We start from the raw sequence: 20,744 nt of genomic DNA, 5'->3' as shown, positions 1-20,744 counted from the left end.
AGCATTGAAACAAGTACATTACGATATGTAAAATAGATGGCCAGTTCGAAGCCAGTGCTCTGGGACAACCCAGAGGGATGGGGTGGGGAGGGAAGCGGGAGAGGGGTTCAGGATGTAGGGGGAACACATGTATACCTGTGGCATGCATTCGTACTGATGTATGGCAAAAACCATCACAATATTATAAAGTAATTATCTTCCAATAAAATAAATTACTTTTTTTTTTTAAAAAGTGTTTCATCTTCAGAAAATGGGAAATTAAATGAGCTAGTGCCTTCAAAGCCCTTAGAACAGTGCCTGGCAAATAGCAAATGTTCAGTTACACACAGAGAGAGAATCAATGCACGTGGGTGTGTATGTTTATATATAAAATACGTTTGTGTATAACTGGCGAGGCAGCATTGCCCAAACAGGTCATGTTGCGAGGCACTCCAATAAGATTCACCTGGCTTGTGTCCAGATTGTATCCGGATTGGAGAAGCCAAGCACAGGGCCAAAGAAGGCCTAGGCACTAAAAGAGGGCAAGAACTGAGTAATTTTAAATGTTCATGCATACCAGTAAGTTTTAAAATGCAGATAAGTCAACATGGATGATCCCATTTAGATAAAAAACTGCTATAGAATACCATGCAAATTTAAGATAAAGAAAATATGGAAGCAGATTCACCTAAATATTAACAGAGGTCATCTCTGAATAATGAGTTTTTCTTTCCTGAGTTCCCAAAATGAATACGGATCATTTTTATGGGCAAACGAAATTAATTATCCTATCTTCATTTTGTTAAAAAAAAAAAAAGAATTAAGTAACTAGGAAAATGAAGAAAACCTTCAGCCCCTAAGGACAATCTGTCTCTCTGACAGCCTGGAAGTTTGTCTGGTTTGTTCCAAAGTCAGAAGGAATACTCAGAAGGGTATAGGAAGACCCAGATACAGAGGAGGAATGGCATATATACAGCAGTGGCCCGCTATGACACAACAGTAGCCCCGGTCAACAAACACTCACACTGATCTGCCCCAGGATAAACAGCCTGTGCTTTTGTGAACACAAATCTGATCGTGTCACTTCTGCTTAAAACTATCAGTTGCCTTCCACTGCTCTTGGGAAAAAGATCAAACCCTTCAGGTGGCACACAAGAACCTCTGCCCACCTCTCGGGCCTCTTCTTCACCCCTATTCCTCCTCTACTCCATCTGCATGCTTCCCCACCCCTTTCTTCCACCTGCCTCATCAGGGGAGTCCATCCCCAGACTGGGCTCCACCCCAATGCCCCATACTAGGCTCCATGCCATTTTCAGGCATGTGCACAGCACCCAGGCCATTCCATCAAAGCACAGCTATACCACAACATCCGTTGGGCCCACAGTTTGACTCACATTATATCCCTAATGCCTAACACAATAGCTGGCATGGGGAGGGCACCTAATAAAGGCCAACCTTTGAATGATTACCATTCACGGGCCGGCAGGGACATGGTGAAGTGTAAGCCCAGGGAAAAGCAAAGACCAACCACAAAAGGCCTGTGAGCCTTACTAGGGAATGTAGGTTTCATCCTGCAAGCAATGGGAGCTACCAGACAGTTGTTTTGTTTTGTTTTTACTTTATTTTGCTTTACAATACTGTATTGGTTTTGCTATACATTGACATGAATCCACCACGGGTGTACATGAATTCCCATTCCTGAACCCCCCTCCCACCTCCCACCCCATATCATCTCTCTGGATCATCCCCATGCACCAGCCCCAAGCATCCTGTATCCTGTATCAAACATAGACTGGCGATTCGTTTCTTACCTGATAGTATACATGTTTCAATGCCATTCTCCCAAATCATCCCACCCTCTCCCTCTCCCACAGAGTCTAAAAGTCTGTTCTATACATCTGTGTCTCTTTTGCTGTCTTGCATAGAGGGTTATCATGACCATCTTTCTAAATTCCATATATATGTGTTAGTATACTGTATTGGTCTTTTTCTTTCTGGCTTACTTCACTCTGTATAATAGGCTCCAGTTTCATCCATCTCATTAGAACTGATTCAAATGTATTCTTTTTAATGGCTGAGTAATACTCCATTGTGTATATGTACCACAGCTTTCTTATCCATTCATCTGCTGATGGACATCTAGGTTGTTTCCAAACAGTGCTGCGATGAACATTGGGGTACACGTGTCTCTTTCAATTCTGGTTTCCTCAGTGTGTATGCCCAGCAGTAGGATTGCTGGGTCATAAGGCAGTTCTATGTGAAATTTTTTAAGGAATCTCTGGACTGTTCTCCATACTGGAGGGCAGCAGGATTAGCTGTGTGTTCCAACTGCTAGAATCTAATTACCATGTTGAGAGGAGTTTAGAATGGAGACAAATTGGGGAGATAGGGCAACCACTTGGAAACTCTGCAACAGAGTAAGTGAGAGGAGAGAGGGGTCTGATCTAAGGTAGAGAAGACGAAGGGGATCTATGAATTGGAAAGAGTTTGGAGAAGGAAACCTACAGGACCTGATGACTAATTAGCTGTGGGGACACAGGAAAAGGAACCTAAGATGGTTCCCAGATTCCCGCTTCAGAGGCCAGAGCTTTCCAAAATGCAGAAATTGGATTTGGGTCATTGACTTCCTGAAGCCCCAGCTTGTCCACCTGTAAGAAGAAGCTCCTCATAGTTTCCCTGCAGGGTTACTGGCAGACTCAACTGAGCTGATGTTTGGGAAAGTGCTTCACAGATTGTAAAACATTATTATTATTATTATTACCATCATCATCATCATCATTAGGGCAACCAATTACAAAACTGCATAATCACCCCCAGAAAACAGCCTTCTTGGAATAGTCACCAAGACCAGGCTTACGGTCTTACACAACTGGCCTGATTTCTGTATCTTTTAAACAGTATTCCCTGTCTTAAACAGTTAGCCTCATGAATGACCTGATGAGGAAAGAAGAAAAGGCATCTTGTTGAAAAGCTGAGTTCCCCGGGGCCCAGAAGACAGTTGGGATCTGGTCCCAGTCAGAGTCTTGCTGGTTCCCTCTTTAAGAGATGCTGGATTCCCCTTCAATACTTACTGACTTGACAAATTTCAAAAATCTAAAGGAACTTCCAATGGTTAAAGAAAGATGAGTCACTAGACACAATGAGCCTCTCTTGGAAATCGTAAGCTAATGACTTTAAAATAGAAATCCATCTACTTTCCCACTCGCTGCCTAAATCCCATGTGTTCATTTGGGATACTTGGGCCCAGGAGTCAGAGTCAATCAAAACCAGCTCCCTCTGGGGACCTTTCAGAGAGATCAAGTTTCCAAAGGGCTGGAGGGTTCTCATACCTTGTATCACAATGAACATCTAACCCAGTCAAAATGCCTTCAGGTATGGCACGGGCCAAGGAAGGAGAATAGAGAAGGGAAAGGAATTAAGATTTATAAGAACCTGGGATGGTCTCATTACCGGGCCAGCAATTTACAAATGGCATAATCAAATATAAATACTATTATTCCTACTTTACAAGATTCAGAAAGGTGAACAGTGTGGCCAAATATCTCTTCCCTGGTGAACATCAGAGTTCAGCAATTCAACTTCTGGTTTGTGCAGAAATAAAGAAGGAATATTCTTTCCATCTTATACAACACAATGATTCTTTGAGATGACCTCCAATAGTCAAGATGTCTGATGAATAAAATATGTAATTCAGCAAATCCAGCATAGCACTTCAACACCCCCCCAAAAAAATTCTAATTAAAAACAAAAAACAGGAAAGACACTGAACCTCAGCTCTAAAGACCTGCATTGAAATCCTCACCAGTAACGGCTCTACCTATAATCTTACTTATAAAAGCTGAATCAGACCACCTTAAAGGCCCCTTCTTAAAGGCTAAACAAATGCCTGTGGTTAGTAGTGATGCAAATCCAGCAGAGCTGATCCTTAGCTTTCTTCTCCAAGCCCCAGGAATCACACCTGACCCACTCTACACCATTATCAAGAAGAGAAAAAGCACCGTTGTCTGGAGAATCAGAGGGAAAAGTCAGGAACCAGCTAATCAATTTAAATTATTTCTTTTCCGAGGAGCAAACATTGGCAGCAGTGTCTGTGGACTAATACTCATGAATGGAGTCTTGAGTAGTTTGGACCTTTGTCCACAAGACAAGTAAAAGCCAGCTTCCAGCAGCTTTGCTGCCAAGTCGCCCCACAGGGACCCTGGGGGAAGGCCTGGTTCTCAGGCCAAGCCCCCGCCACACTCCGGAGCCTACAGGCCAACAGCACAGGAAGTGCCAGCCACTTTTCCCAGAGCAGCTGGCACCAATTACCCAAACCCAGCTGGAAACACTCAGCTGGGGTGAGGCGGGCGCTCCAGATGCCCGGCCTGATCGGAAATCTTACACTCAAACAAAGGCAGCCTTGCAGCCGCGCCAGCACACAACACAGTGGCTGGTCAGGGGCTGGGGGAGGCAGCCAGAGGGCAGGCTGGGGCCCTCCAGCCAGGGAAGCAGCTGTGGGTCTGGGAGACTTGCCTGTTCCCTAATTTCAGAGCCTCTCCATTATCACAACCAACAGCTACCAATTACTGGGCATCCAGAGCGTGCTGAGTTCTTCTGGTCCTCATTCTACTGAACTCCCCCAACAACACAGCAAAGAAGGAACTGTTATCCGCATTTACACATGAGGGACCCGAGGCTCACAAAGACAATGATCTTTCCCACCATCACAGAGACAGGAAGTGCCAGGACTGGGTCAAGAGCCCAGGTCTTCTGCATTAATTTGCTTCTGCAAAACATCCTGGCCTAGGAAAGTAGACTACATAAAAACGGCCTGGCAATGAGAGGCTCACTTTGCAAAGCCATCACAAGTGACACATTGAGTCCTAAAAGATGGTCAGCTGGTTAAGAAGATGGGAACATTTGTAGGTCCACCACGGATTTGAGAACACCTGTATAGTACTGGGACTCCAAGACCCAAGAACACACAAAAGTAAATGCCTCTTGGCAGGAAATGGCAATGTTGAACGACAGAAAGCAGATCAAGCCCATCCTATGGCTCTTCAAGGAACAGCATAAATAGGTGTTGATCAAGAAGGTCTCAGAGACAGTTATTACTATCCTCGTGTTAATTATATATTATGGAAATGTACTGTTGTTACTATATGTAGGAGTACAGGCTTCCCCAGTAGCTCAGCGGTAAAGAACAAACCCACAATGCAGGAGGCACAGGAGACGTGGGCTCAATCCCTGGGTCAGGAAGATCCCCTGGAAGAAGGCATGGCAACCCACTCCAGTATGCTTGTCAGGAAAATCCCACAGACAGAGGAGTCTGGTGGGCTACAGTCCATAGGGTCCCAAAGAGTCGGACACAACTGAAGGAACTGAGCAGCAGCAGAGCAGTATGTAGCAATGACTATTATAATAATAATATGGAAATACATCATAACAAACATTTATATAGAATTTACTATGTACCCGGTGTTGTTCAGAGTGCTTGATTACATTAACTCATTTAATCTTCCAACACCCTAGGAGATGAGTAACATAACCATCTCCATTTACAGAATGGTTAAGTAACTTCTCCAAGATCATAGCAATCACATAGCTAATAAACTGTGAAGCCAAAATTCAAACCAAGGTAGTCAAGCTCCATAATCCATACTCTTAACCTCTACACACACTGCCTCTCAACTACAACAAACATTTATTAAGCAGGATCCATGCTAGGTCCTTCCACTACTATTACCTATAATCACATTTATTGTTCATTACAAACAAATGTAGTAACATGAATCGAAGCCACGAAGGTTTCATATCACAAAAGAATGGAGCTAACCTTGCAGGCAAGCAGCAACACTTGGAAATCTCCATGCACACTGCCATTTCTCATTGGGATCTGACATCACAGAGGTGAAATGTCTGAAAGACCCAAGCAGCTACACATTGACTTACCCTTGGTGAGAGCTCAGTAGTTATCAGACTTCACTGTGAGTACAGTGAATTATCATACAAAGTTGGATACACAAAATCTAGTCTACTTACTTCAATAATAACTTCAACTGTTTGCTAGTCTTACATTCTCCTTGCCTCTGTGATGCTCTGAACTCTACAAATTTCTTTCACTAGAAGTCTGAAAGTGCCTCACTTAGCCTGCCCCTGCACTTTCCAGCTTTGGGAAAGCTACAGTGGCCTTCAGGACTCAAAGCTCACCACCTTTCTGGAGAGGCAGGAACCATGGAGAATTTTGTACCCAACCAGTTCACTTACAGATGGAGAAACTACTTCCCACGTTAAGTGACTTGCCCAGGATTAAAGAGCAAGTTAGGAAGAACCTAACCGAAGCTTTCAGTTCTGAGTCTGGCAGGTGTTTCCCACTAACACTGAGCATGTTTTCCCCTGTGGTTCCCCTGGCCCTTCTACAGTGCTTAACTCAGCGCTATATTCAGCAAATGTTTATTCTCTCTCAATAAAAATAGTGCTATAGACTGTGTCCCCTCACAATTCATATGTTATGACCTAACCCCCACTGTAATGGTATTAGGTGGTGGGGCCTTTGGCAGGTAATTTGGTCACGAAAGTGGAGCCTCATAAATTGGATTAGTGCCCTTATAAAAGAGACCTCAGAGAGCTCCCTCACCCCTTGTGCCATGTGAGGGCACAGTAAGAAGACAGCCCCCTGTGAACCAGGAAGCAGGTCCTCACCAGACGCCAAATATGCTGGTGTCTTCTCAGCCCCCAGAGCTGCGAGAAATACATTTCTGCTAAGCCACCCAACCTATGGTATTCTGTTCTGGTATCCAGAATAAGATAATGCCTAGGAGCTCTGCTTGCATTATCTCATTTAATTGCCCAATCCAGCAACCCCAATAAATAGATACTATTTATTATGTCTGTTTCACAGTTTAGGACACTAATCTTTAGCCATTTGATGCCACCTCTCCAAGATTACAACAAAACATGAGGTTCAGAATCTGAACCCCCAGTGTCTAACTCCAGAGGTTGTTATATTCTGAACTCTACTAGGTCCAATTTTACCATCCTGGTCCCCTTTTCCTTTTCCAATTCCCAAGTCAATCTCAGAAGCTCATTCCTGCAGTGATGTTCCCCCCACTACCCGCAGCGTCCCCATTGCTCTGCCAAGTTCATGGACGCTTGGTAGACATTCCTGGGGCACTGGGTGGCCCCGGGAGGTGCACCAGTCCATGGGAGGGCAGGAGGTGCCCAGTACCAACATTGTTCTTGTTCCCATCTGGCGTCAGGGGCCAAGATGTGCGCTTCCTGGTGACCATTCCCAGGCCAGCACACAGCAGTACTGACTCACCCCTAAGTCTGCCCCAGACATACTTACGAACTCTCAGGATCACACCACTAACCCTCACCCACTGGCAGCCAGAGCCAATTCTAGTCACAGTATAACCTTTAGGGGAGGGAAGAGGTTGCTGAGCAAGCACGCAGTGTGACAGCAGGCACTATGCGTGGAACTTTATTCCCCTGGCCGGGTTCACCCAGGAGGAAGGTTCACCCCAGCCCCATTGACTCTGAGAAGGAAACTGAGGCTCAGTGAAGCTAACTGACTTGCTTGGCCGGCACAGTAAATCTTCGTGTGACTCCAACGCCCAGGGTTTCCTGCTACAAACACCCCTTCTCAGACAACACACATCCCTAACGTCATGCGCTCCAGTTGCTGGCTGCCAGTAAGACCCCACGGTGAGAACCTCATTTCTCACACTTCCTTTGTTGAAGCACAAACACTGTGCAGAGGGACACACAAGCTCTAATCAGTACTGTCTTCCCTCATAACAAGAAGCTGTCTAATGACATTTAAGGGTTAACAAACAACTTTTTCACATGTAACTTCACTTGATCCTCACCACAGCCTGGTAACTAAGGATCACCCTCTGCATCTTACACAGGAAGGACTGTGGCTCAGATGCAGAGGGGAAATCAGGAGGGGAGGTGAGAGTCAGAGCGGAAACTGCAGTCCCAGTGTGCATGAACCCTCAGTACAAATGCCCCCTTCACCCAGCTCAGTTTGAATCTTTCCCAGGGATGTGAGGAGGAGGAGGAGAGAATTAGGGCAACGGGTGCTGGGAGGCGGTGGCAGGACAGTTTGCCTTGGATACTAATTCAGTTCCTTGCAAACCACCAGCACCCCCAACAATGCCCAGAGGTTGCTGCAAGCCAAACTAACGGGCAGACAAGACACAGAATGCTTAGACCAGTCTGAGGCCCTGTGCACCAAGTCCAGGAGCCTCTATGCCTGGGCTGGAAAGGGGCCACACCCCCAGTTCATGCAGCCCAATATCCCAGCCTCGGCCACCCACAGAGCCCCGCCTACCCAGAACCCTTGTGAAAGATGGCCCCACCAGCAGATCTCCCCACTTAGTGGGGGTTCCCAGCACCCAGCAGTCCCAGGTGGGACAGGGAACCCTCACACCATGCCCCTTGGGCCTCTGACTGCTGTCTCGGGGCCCCTTGTTTTTCCTCCTCTGAGACAACCCCGCAGAGAGAAACACAGGGGCAAGGGAGCCCGTGGCAGTTGCTATAGGCAACACATCCCTCTGTTAGCAACACCTTACAGGCCTAGAATTTTCCACAACACCACCAGGTTCATTTGTGGAGGAAGCAGCTTCTTGTCCACACACCCCATCAACTTCACATCCTCCTGGCCCATAGCTTCACTCATTTCCTTCTGACACCCTAGAGGTCATCACCTTGAGGAGAAGAGAAAATGAGGGCCCCCCTCCAAGACCCATTTTCTCATCTGGAAACTGAGAGGTGAGGAGCACTGAGAGGGATCAAAAGAGTCCCCCTCAGGTAATTAAAAGAAAAAAGTGCTTTTGCTTTCTGCCGACATACTTCACCTTGGAAGGAAAAGTGTGTGTTTTGGGCAGCCTCATGGAGAAAGTAAGAATCTGCAAATCCACTTAATACAAACCCAAACAGATATCCAAATCCCAAGAGACAAAGAAAGTTCTTCTGGAAAACAGTAATAGAGCAACTCTCCCCATAACCGTTCATTTCATATTCAAATACTAGTTCATAAACACAGTCAAATTATACTTGAACTTCTCCACATGGCCTTCAATTAATCTTAACTGTTATAATTATTGGCTACACTCGTAACTGGGGCTTCTCAGGTGGCAGTGATAGAGAAGCCGCCTGCCAATGCAGGAGACGCAGTTAGATTCCTGGGTCAGGAAGATGCCCCGAAGAAAGAAATGGCAAGCCACTGCAGTAATCTTACCCGGGAAATCCCATGGACAGAAGAGCCTGGCAGGCTACAATCCATGGGGTCGCAAAGAGACGGACACAGCTTAGTGACTAAACAAGAACAATCCTAACTACAATGGTCTCCTAGGAATGCGACCCTCAAATCATGAAGGCTCTACAACAGTCAGTGCTTTCTGGATGTGGCACGTGTTCAAGCTCATGGTCTTGTTTTCAAGACCTCTTGACCAAGGATGTGAGGGATCGAACCCAAGTCTCCTGCATCTGTAGCACTGCAGGCAGAATCTTTACCATCTGAGCCACCACGGAAGCCCCTCTTAACCCAGAAACTTCCACTTAACAGAGAGAAGTTCCATCAGGAGCCCTCCAAGGAAACTTGAATCTTGACCTTGCCATGGTGGGGGCTCACACACCCCTCTTCTGCAGAATCCCAAGACCCCTGTTGCCTCATGAGCCAGGGGTAACAATCTCTTGAATCTGAGAGAAAACCTCTTGAATCGCCAGAACCATAACATAAATTCCTTTAGTAAAGTTCTTTGACCTGGAAATTTTGCATAATTAACAGACTGGAAGAGAAGGTGATTCCTGATGACAGAATGTCGGACACCTGAGGAAAAAAGCGATCTGGGCTCTGGGATTTCCTCAGGATTCTTCCCTCACATAGTTAGAGGGGGACTGTCCACCTACTCCACTCTGCTGGAACCATGGGAGAAGCTGGAGACCATGGGTGCAGGCTACAAGATATCTGTGCATCCACAAACCAAGTCCTAAATGCCACATGCCAAAGTTGCAGGAATATGAAGCCCCCTGCTTAGAAAAAAATGTCATGTAACATACAGGACAGACAGCACTTGCAAATCGCACACAGAGACACATGTACATGGTGTGTATATAATGCATATTATTGGTACATATTAATTATCACATGATTAATATATAGTTATTACATAATATAGTATACAATTAATATGTAGTAGCTATAATTATATATTATGTACATTTGATACATTGATTATATATATAATTAACATGTATTACATACATTAAGAGTACAGCTGACTCTTGAACAACTAGGGTTAGTTGAAAATTTGTGTCATAACTAATCCTATATGTGATTCTTCCAAAGCCCCAATTCCACATCCTCAGATTCAACCAGCTGCAGATTGTGTATACCGCAGTATTTACTATAGAAAAAAAATTCTTGGATAAGTGGACCTGTGCAATTCAAACCCACATTGTTTAAGAGTCAACTGTGCTTGAAAATTAAAAATAAATGATGAAACTCCCCCAGAGGAAAAACATACAGGCAAAGGACATAAAATGTAAAGAAGTGAAATAACATGTGGAAGTAAGATACTACCTTCCACCTCCCAAACAAACGACTCTTTAAAAATTATCAGTACTCATGAGTGTGAACACCTGATACATGGCTGGTGGGAGTGTGAGTTGGTATTTCCAGAGGGTATTTAATAATATGCTTTAAAGTCCCTAAAAATATACATAGTCTTAGACCATGCAATTGTACTTCTAGAAATTTATTCTCAAAAGTGTTAATGGATGTGCTCAAAGATTTAGTCTTTTTTCATTGTCTATTATGGTAAAAAGTAAAAGCAACCTAAATAGCCAACAATAAAAGTTTTTTAAATAAAAACAAATATAGAGTATGAAACAAAGCTACTATGATATTAAGTACCATTACCAAACATTATGATTGCTGTTAAAAAATTGTATATATTAAAAAATACTGGAAGTATATACAACAAATATTAATAATGTTTAGTGGTGGGTGATTTTTTTCTTTCTTTTTGAGTATCTGTATTTGCTTCAATGTCTATATTGGCCTAAAACTTCTAATATGTATCTGTCAGCATTTAAAAGCTTTTATTTTGTAAAATGCTATGTATGAAGACATCATATCACCTCAAGAGTATGAATTCCTTGAATCCTAGGTTCTAGGTCTGATTTATCTTCATCAGTTCCCCATGATATTAACTTAGGGTATTGAATAATCACAATTACCATTTATTGAATGTTTGCCATGTGGCAGGCATTCTATTAAATTGTTTTTTAATACAGTAAAATTCAATAAAAATTTGTTGAAGGAGGGAGGGAAAGAGGAGGGCAGATGGAAAGGAGTGAATGAATAAATGCCCAAAGATCTGAAACAAGCTGGCAGCTCTCTCACCAGGAAGTGACCTGCTCATTTTTGAGGTCCCATCTGACCAGCAGACCACACCAATGAGCTAGACCATTTCCTCTAGTGAGAATGGGAGCAGAAAGGGAATGGATGTTAGGCAGAGGACAGCCACACTATAAACTTGAGTTTTAGAAGCCACAGTTTTTGAAAGATTTCACAGGGAACTGCCAGGTAAAACTTAAAAATCATCTTTGGAAGCTTTCTAACTAGATTCACAAAAACTAGTATTAACACAGCCTTTTGATTAATCACTTTGGACCTTGACAACCTTTAATTCATTCCTACAAAAACTCCCAAGCACTCACTATTAGAGGGGGAAAAACAGGCACAATCTCATTCTTAAGGAATCTGCAGTGTAAGAGGACAAGGAATAGCTGCTGAAATACTGGTTCAAGACTAGGTGTGAGCCCTCACACAGGACTCGGAGGCCAAGATGAGTGCAGGAATTCTTTCTCATCGGGGAGAAAAGCAGAGGAGAAGCTAAGTGAGAGTTGGAATAGACAAGATTTCTCAGTGCAGACTTGGGGAAATGGTATTCCTGACTGAGGGGACAGCCTGAGCAAAGGCTCTGAGGGGTGGGATGGGGGCCAGGGCAAGCCATCATGAGTGTGTGGAAGAAACAGATCTGCCATGACAACTGAGGCAAGAAAGGCAAGTTCAAGCCAGAATGGAGAGACTTGGGAAGCAGGTAAAGGCACTCAGACTGAATTCTGGTAGTAATGTGTCCAGCCCATGCCCCCTAAATCTTGGGCCACTCCATCAGAAGAAGCAAAGTGGCCCAGGTCCTCTCCAATAGCCTCTTCTTGCCCCTGACAAATTCCTGCTACACTTCGAAAAAGCACCTTAATATATCCCTCACTTTCAAAGGCTCCAAGGAGAAGCTCAGATTTATAGCCACATTGGCCTGAGCGCACCCAGAAGTAGAGAAGCTGAAGCAGCTCCTTGACACCTAGCTGTGCCCTGCCAAGCTCCAATCTCTGACATCCTGGAGAGGAAGCCTCCCTGGCTTAGCCCATCTCCTGGGAAAATGAGGAGATAATCCTTGGACCAGTGGATTCAAAACAGTACAGCATGGAACCAGTAGTAAAAGCACCAAGAACGAACGGATCTCCTTAAATTCAGCTTCTGGAGAGTCAGCCCTGTGGTCCTGCTTCCTCTAAGGACCATGGAGACACCTCCAGGCCCCTCTTAGTAAAAGGTTTGGGAAGGGAGCCACTGGGAATCCAGAGGACATGAGACAGATGTTTCTCAAATGTTTTAGTAGCATGATACATCCCACCCGCCCTGCCTTCTTCTGACCCTCTCTGTGTCTCTTTTTGGCCGTATCTTCCCTGTCTTCCTTCCTACCTCCTTCCTCTCTCTCTCTCCTTGTGTTCCTTTCTCTCCTTATTTCAACTTTTGTGAAACCTACTCTTCAATCTCTTTCTCTGAATCTGTCTCTATGTGTCTCTCTCAGAGTCAGCTCATCTCTGTTTCTATCACCTCCTTCTCCGCATCTCTGACGTTCTGTCGGCCTCTCTGACTTCATATTTCTGAACTGGTGTCTAGGTGTGTCTACTAATGTATCTGTCCGGACGTCTCTTGTCGTTCGGTCTCTATCTGTGTGTCTTTCTGCGTCTCTTACTGTCTGTCGTGCACGTCTTTGTGTCGCTCTCTCTCCCCATACCTTTCCATCTCTCTGCCTCCATCCGTGCCTCTATCCCTCCTCTCCGAGCTTGCGTTACTAAAATCGCAGCGAGGAAATGGAGCAGTTCAGAAAGGTGTGACCCTAAAAACCAGCTTAAGCGGGATGCCGGCTTAGAGCGGCGGGAGGGGCACCGCGGGGACAGCGCCGGGGACGGCCGAACCACACACGCGACTTTCCCGCACTGTCGCCGCTCCCCGGGTCTCCCGCTTGGCGAGCGCCTCGCGACCCAGCCCCACTCCGACCACCCACCTCCCTGGCTCAGAAGGAGCCTCGCCACCCCGGGAAAGCCGGAAGTAGGGCAGAGGGCGGAAAGTTCTCACCGATGGTGAAGCTGTAGCCATCGATGCTGAAAGTGGCGCTCCGGCATTTTTTGAAGCCCTCTTTCTTGTTGCTGGCGTCCGTCATGGCTCGGCCAGAGGCGTCCCGAGGTCCCCAGCGGAGGGGCGCGCACCCCGGCGCCGGCGCCCCGCTTTCAGCCGCGTCCCCTACCCGGGCGCGCGGCGCGCTGTCCCCGCCGGTCCGCCGCTCGCTGAGAGCGGAGCGCGCCGGCTGCTGGCACCGCGAGCGCGAAGTCGACTAACGCACTAGGCGCACGGCGGAGCCAGCGAGCCTCGCAAATGCCCCATCTCCAGGGCCAGGTTCCAGATACCACGAGAGGAGTGCGAACAAAGGGAGTCGACGCGCACCCGCGCGCGTGGATGCGGGCTGGTGGGTGGGTGGGTACGGAAATCCCTGTCTTTGCCACCTTCTCCCTGGAAGCCAGCGCGCTCCAGGCACGTCTGTTTTCTTTCTCAGCTTCGGCTTCCCCTCTCTGGAGGCTGGTGGGGTTTGGGGACTCAAGGGAATGGCTAAGATTTGGCGTCGTGCTTCGTTTGGATGTTTTCTCTGGCAGGCAAGAGAGCTCCCAAAAAACACATCAACAGATGGAAAAGCAAACATCCAAGCCGGTCAGATGCTGCCAAAGTTTGCTCCAAACAAGGAAGTCGGGGAAATCGCCACGCCCACTTCCTCCCAGCAGCTGTCCCCTGAACTAGCCTGGAACCCCGATAAGATTACTTCTCTGCAGTGCCGGGCCAGGAGATAATTATCAAAGTAACCCGTATTGGTGGCTAAGCGCTTTCACGCAGAGGTTCTAAAATGCGCGAGTTCTAGGCTATTACAAACGAACTGTCCCAGCTCTTTCCAATTTGGTTTTGTCAAATAGACTTGGCAAAGTGTGTTGCCAAATAGAGATTCCTGGAACTTGTGGAGGTGGTAGAGATTTAACCAACCCTCCGGCTAACCCCTCTTGTCACAGAAGAGGAAACTCAGGTGGACAGGGGCTGGACTAAGGCCCTACAGCTAAAAAGTGGCCATGTCTGGATAGAGGAGCTTCACTTTATAATACCAAATCAATTACTGATCCTTCCAGTACCTGAAATGACTGAGTCAGGCAAGGTTTATATGAGGGAAATCATTCCCTCCAATCAGCAAGCATTGCTAAGGATTTACAGTTGTAGTGTTCTTTGTCAGGGGCTGGGGAGCTCACATTAATGAGATCAGAGTCCCTTGGCGGAGTCCACCCAGTGTAACACATGGAATGAGTGTTATGCTCAGGTTATTAAAGAACTAGTTAAGTCAACTTCATTTGTTGTGATGGAATTTAACACAATTACCAAGCACTTGTCAATACTAATGAGTCAATCAGGTATATCCCTAGTTGTTTCTGAGTTTAGAGAACAGTGGTCATAAGTCTTCAGAATCTAACTAAAATTAGAACTCTTCTCTCAAAAAAAGTCACATACACACACATGTGCAATATTCCACGTGCAATTTTAGGGGAACCATAAACCTCTCAAGCCCCATGGAAATCAGATTAATATCTCAGGACCCGAATCTTCCTCAATTTTCCATATATTTTGAGAGAAATGAGGGGTTTTTTAATGTCAAATATAGTCAGAACTTCAATTATAAATTCTCTACGGTAAAACCTAGAACCACATTGATAGTTTGCTGAGATCAGTGGCAAGACTGATTGATCCGAAAAGGCAATGGGCATCACAGAACTCATCACACAGAGTGGCACATTCTCGCTTGGCAGTAGAGCATGCCCCAAACCCTGAGGCACTCCTTGAGACTGGGACTGGGTACAATGAGGAAACGTGAAGAAAGCTCTAGGGACAGACAGACCTGAGTCTGAAATCTGGCTCCACCACTTACCAAATATATGACCCTGAGCAAGATACTAGACCTCCCTGAGTCTTGCTTTCCTGATCTTACAATGAGGATTAAGTGAGAGGAAATGGGTGAAACCTAGGCAAACCGAGGACATTTAGTTTTTGCCGTTACCAGGTGACTCCCAAGTTTCCTTATGTAGACACTGTAGAAAATTCTTCTTCATAGCAATAATATATTTTTGCTATTGTTATCATTAATTTTATAGAGAAAAAAATTTATCTGTAAATTGTTAAAATATATATGACTACATACTATATAGTATATATAATAGCATATACTATATATAATGCATTTTAATATAGTAATTCCCAAAAATTTATCATTCTCATTTCCCTGTATTTCTCCCACCTTCCCAAATATTTAGCAAAATCACATGTCTTCTTCAGTGTCACTGGAAGCTCTGTAATGAGGTTCCTGAAAGCCCTGAGTTATAGTCTCCTACGGTAAGTTACCAAGAAAAAAAAAATCCTAATGGGATGGAAAATTTTTCCTGAGTGAGTGAAATTAAAACTTGGTATTTAATCACTCTTAGCAGAAAAGCTTTTTGAAATATAATCTATAAAAATAATAACAATGTGATCATTTATCTGTCCCCTAAGACTGGTAAAAATAACTTGCATGAACAATTAGAACTGGTTTTAAATTGCTTCTCCCCAGAATTGTTCTCTCTCTCCCTGGTTTTAGAAACTGCACACCTACAGAACCACTGACTGTGCTGCTTCAAGTGCAAAGACTTAAAAGCAAGCTTCTCAGTGTGGGGCTCTTACTCCACACCAAGTGAAGTTGAATATTAACATTCCATAAGCCAAGAAAGAATGAGTTCAACACCAAGATCAACAGAAGCATTGCTTTGTTCTTTCAGGAATGCTCCTTTAAGAATGCCTGTGAAATAAGAAAACTAAACCAAAATACCCAAGTAGATGGGTGAATCTTATGCCCTTATTGTTAGAGCAGGGGTCAGCAAACAGACTTGTAGGTCACATCCAGTCTGTTCACCTGTCTTTGTAGAATCTTCAAGCTAAAAATGTGATTGAGTGATTGAAAATTTCAAAAATTTCCCATTCGAAAGAACATGTAACACATTAAAATTACATGAAATTCAAAGTTCAGGGTCCACAAATACAGCTGGTAGCTCAGCTGGTAAAGAATCCACCTGCAATGCAGGAGACCCTGGTTCAAAGACCCTGGGCAGAAAGATCCTCTGGAGAAGAGACAGGCTACCCACTCCAGTATTCTTGGGCGCCCCTGGTGGCTCAGCTGGCAAAGAATCCACCTGCAACAAGGCAGACTTGGGTTCAATCGCTGGGCTGGGAAGGTCCCCTGAAGAAGGGAACGGCTACCCACTTCAGTATTCTGGTCTGGACAATTCCATGGACTGTATAGTCCATGGGGTTGCAAAGAGTCAGACACGACTGAGCAAGAGGTCAGCAAACAGACCTGCAGGTCAGATCCAGTCTGTCACCTGTCTTTGTAGAATCTTCAAGCTAAAAAAGTGATTGAGTGATTGAAAAATTCAAAATTTTCCTATTCAAAAGAAGAACATGTAACACATTAAAACTACATGAAATTCAAAGTTCAGTGTCCACAAATAAAGTTTTATTGGAACATAGTTACACTCATCTGTTTACATATTGTGTGTGGCTGCTTTTAAACCAACAGGCAGAGTTGAGTAGTTGTGCCCAAGACTGTATGGACTGCAAACCCAAAAGTATTTGCTATCCGTCCCTTTAGAGAAAATGTTTGCTGATTCCTAGATTATCGTAAATATCTTACACCTGTCTAGGCTTAGAGAACTTCTGTTTCTATTATATTTATTATAAAATAAGTAAATACTATTATATTTGCTATAAAGTGACTTATTTGCTGAAAAATAAGTTTGATTTGTAAAATAAATCACTGATCTGTTTTTAATTACTGGAATAGATTCTAACAAGGAAGGTACAGCAACAAACGTTTGATGAATGAAAGAAGGAAGGAAAGAAACAATATACATAAGAGTTTGATCCAGTTATTACCAAGATTAATTAGGTTAAAATTAATTTCTCCCAAGATAATGCATGAATCTGGTTTCATCCCAAGAAAGTAGAAGAGGATGAATTCAGTATTTAAATCAGTTCCTAATTCATGGATCAGATAATGTCCTTCAATATATAACAACTATACATGGAAAAATAAAAATCTGGCAGGAAACTCATCTGACTCAGGTGCTGTCATATCCCTTGATACTCCCTGTGTAGGGGCTGCTAACTGTTTCCATGTAAGAGAAAGAGTGTTAACAGCTAACACTCTTAACAGCTAACACTGTTAAACTAGTGTTCATTGGTTTCTAAACATCTAGAAAAAGATGGCAATGGCACCCCACTCCAGCACTCTTGCCTGGAAAATCCCGTGGATGGAGGAGCCTCATAGGCTGCAGTCCATGGGGTCGCGAAGAGTCGGGCACGACTGAGCAACTTCACTTTCACTTTTCACTTTCCTGCACTGGAGAAGGAAATGGCACCCCACTCCAGTGTTCTTGCCTGGAGAATCCCAGGGACGGAGGAGCCTGGTGGGCTGCAGTCTATGGAGTCGCACAGAGTCGGACACGACTGAAGCAGCTTAGCAGTAGCAGCAGAAAAAGATGAGACTATATGTAGCATGTGTTATCAAAAAGTCAGTTTTCTAAGAAAGTAACTTTTTGTCATACCAAAGAGAAGACAGCTCCCCGGCACTTCATTTGGAATTCTCCAGTCCCCCAAGAATTATAAAACCAAATTGCCTCAATAAAAGCATTGTTTATAGCCCTCAAGGACATCCCAGCTGTGTGACAACTACTCTAAATTGGGGGGGGGGGGACCCCGTTGCAGTCACATCATCACAGAAATGCTATAGGCAATGAAGTTTCTGAACTGTAGCCCTTCTCTTCTGGCTGAAATTGATACAATCCGGATAAGACTACTGAGTATCTTTGCTGGGAGTAGAAATTGTGAGAGGTGAAGAGAAAGTTACAGGAAATTCCAGGCCCAGTTCCAGCCTGAATCTAAAAAGCATCTCCTTGCAAATTCTGTGAGATGCTCTAATATCTTACACTACATTCCCTCTTTGTGAGTGAGCTAGCAGATGGGAGTTTCTGTTGCTTGCCATCTTGAATCCTAGCTAATCCATCAAACACAGTCCCTTCAAGGAGAGATGTAGAGAAGAAAAAATAAATAAATAAACAGAGAAAGGGTGGAATGACACTAACACTACCGAGTGCCAACTACCTGATAGGCATTGCTGCTAACCAGGAAATGGTCCCTTTCTTTGAGGACTTTATAGGAAGAGAAAGTCCCGAACAGTCTGTGGAACCAGGGCTCGGAACAAAACAGCAGTCTCAGAAAGTCTACGTTTACGGAAGCAACTCCTCTCCAGCTCTCCTAACACCCTTTTCTGCTTCAGTTTGCTTCCACCTTATTGCCTCCCTAGAGCCTATTCTTGTTTCTCGTATTAATTAGGCCCAGGGAAGGCAATGACTATCTAAATAAACAGAATAAAAAGCAAAGTACCTACACACCTGAGGGTCAGAAAAATTTCCCAGAAAGATGCCTTGAAGGCCTGATGCAGATTGAAAGTGGTGATGGTTTAGTTGCTTAGTCGTGTCCAGCTCTTTGCAAGCCCAGGGACGGTAACCTGCCAGGCTCCTCTGACCATGGGACCTCCCAGGCAAGAATATTGGCGTGGGTTGCCATTTTCTGCTCCAGGGGACCTTCCCGACCCAGGAATTGAACCCCGAGTCTCCTGCATTGCAGGTGGATTCTTTACCAGTGAGCCAACAGAGAAGCCCCTAATGGAGATTACAGAATTTTATTTGCACAATGAGACAGTTTTTCTTTGTGATAGAAATGGCCTCCATCTATTTGTCAATGTTTTTTCTAAGTTTACATACCATTAGTGCATTTGTGAAAATGATTTTTCCTACACCTGCCTTCAGTGTCTCAAAAAAATCCTTCCATGTTCCAAAAAATACTAGCTGAGCAACTCCCAGACCAATGCTTTCTCCATAATAGCAGAAGCAAATTAGAGTAAATTCATTCTTTTTGGCTCTAAGGATTTAGGGAGAATTTTTTGATAGCCTTTTGCAGTTAGGAGATTTGGAGAACTAGAGACACTCTGCAGTGGAGGAGCGAGACCAATGCTTTCCCCAAAATATCAAAGCAAATTAGAGTAAATCCATTCCTTTTGGCTCTAAGAATCTAGGGAGAATTTTCTGATAGCCTTTTGCAGTTAGAAGATTTGGAGAACTGGAGACACTCTGCAGTGGAGGAGCAGAGACCAAAATGAGAGCCTTGAATTTCTTTTTTGTAACCCGGTTTATCAGACCTGAACTGTTCTTCCCCCTCAGTCCACCTGGTTTGCCTAGAGACCTTCTCCTCATCCTTGAAGTCTCCACGGATGTCCCAGGTCCTCCAGAAAGGATTTCCTGCCTGCCTCTTCTGGAGGGAAAAGGACACTCCACTTTAAGCCTCCCTCGGGCCCCACCCCATGTCTCTATCCTGGAACCACTGCACTGCACTCACGCTGCTTGTGTGCAAGCTGGTCTCCTCAAGAGGATATGAGCTGCTGGTAGCAGGGTAGGTCTTCCATCTCCTCCCAAGCACAGTGCCTGGCACAGAGTAGGCTGAAACATGTGACCAGTTAAGCAGTGAACACAGATGTGACACACAGTGCTGCACAGCCAGGAGGTGACATGATGGGGGCAGAAGAGTCATTCTGAGTCATTCCCTCTCTTCATCCACCCTCTAGCTTCCTCTGTGATGAGCTTTAGAGCCAACTCATGATAAACATGTTAACAACATTTATAACAGAACAAAAAGCTTCTCTGTCTGCTAGCTGTGGGACCTTGAGCAAGCAGCTTAGCCTCTATGAGTCTCAATTTTTATCTTCTGTAAAATGGAGATGTAGTAACTATCTTACAGGGGATACGTGAGTTATATTGAGATAATTTCTATTAAAGACTTGCCATCAACCTGACTCAGAGTAAACTCTCAATATACGGTTGTGTTTTCTTTTTTCAATTTGGCCAAGCCATGTGGCTTGCAGGATCTTAATTCCCCAGCCAGGACTGAATCGACGTCTTTGGCAGTGAAGACATGGAGTCCTAACCACTGGACCGCTGGGGAATTCCCATCAATACATGTCATGTTATTTTTAACATCATCATCATCACTAGGATTCTAGGTCCCTTTTGTGTGTTATTCCTGCATAGAGTTCTTGAGATAAGCCATACCCAGAGGCAAAAAGAACAGGCCCAGGGCTCATTCACCATGGGCCCAAGGCTCTGGAGTATCAGTCATCCTTTAAGCAATGAAGCAAGCAATGGTTCTAAGCCTCCATTTTCAACTGAGCAGCAGATACCCACAGGCTTCCTGAGAGCTGAAATCTGGAGCTTGGACGGGGCCTGGCTCAGCAAGAAACCTCAGGAAATGCTCTGGCACT

At 44.7% G+C, this 20,744-nt stretch overlaps 1 protein-coding gene across 1 annotated transcript in view; it reads right to left on the bottom strand.

Moving 5' to 3' along the window:
- The window catches only part of PDE1C (phosphodiesterase 1C), a 531,701-nt gene extending 517,704 nt beyond the window's left edge, over positions 1–13,997 (bottom strand). The window contains exon 1 of the mRNA XM_040259681.1: positions 13,394–13,997. Within this exon, the coding sequence (XP_040115615.1) occupies positions 13,394–13,478 (85 nt within the window). The 5' untranslated portion in view covers positions 13,479–13,997. The remainder of the gene's footprint in view (positions 1–13,393) is intronic.
- Positions 13,998–20,744: the final 6,747 nt, after the last annotated feature.

This window comes from Oryx dammah, unplaced genomic scaffold (assembly GCF_014754425.2).
Source record: "Oryx dammah isolate SB20612 unplaced genomic scaffold, SCBI_Odam_1.1 HiC_scaffold_18, whole genome shotgun sequence".
In the NCBI taxonomy this organism is placed as follows: Eukaryota; Metazoa; Chordata; class Mammalia; order Artiodactyla; family Bovidae; genus Oryx; species Oryx dammah.
This window is presented reverse-complemented; position numbering and strand designations above follow the sequence as displayed.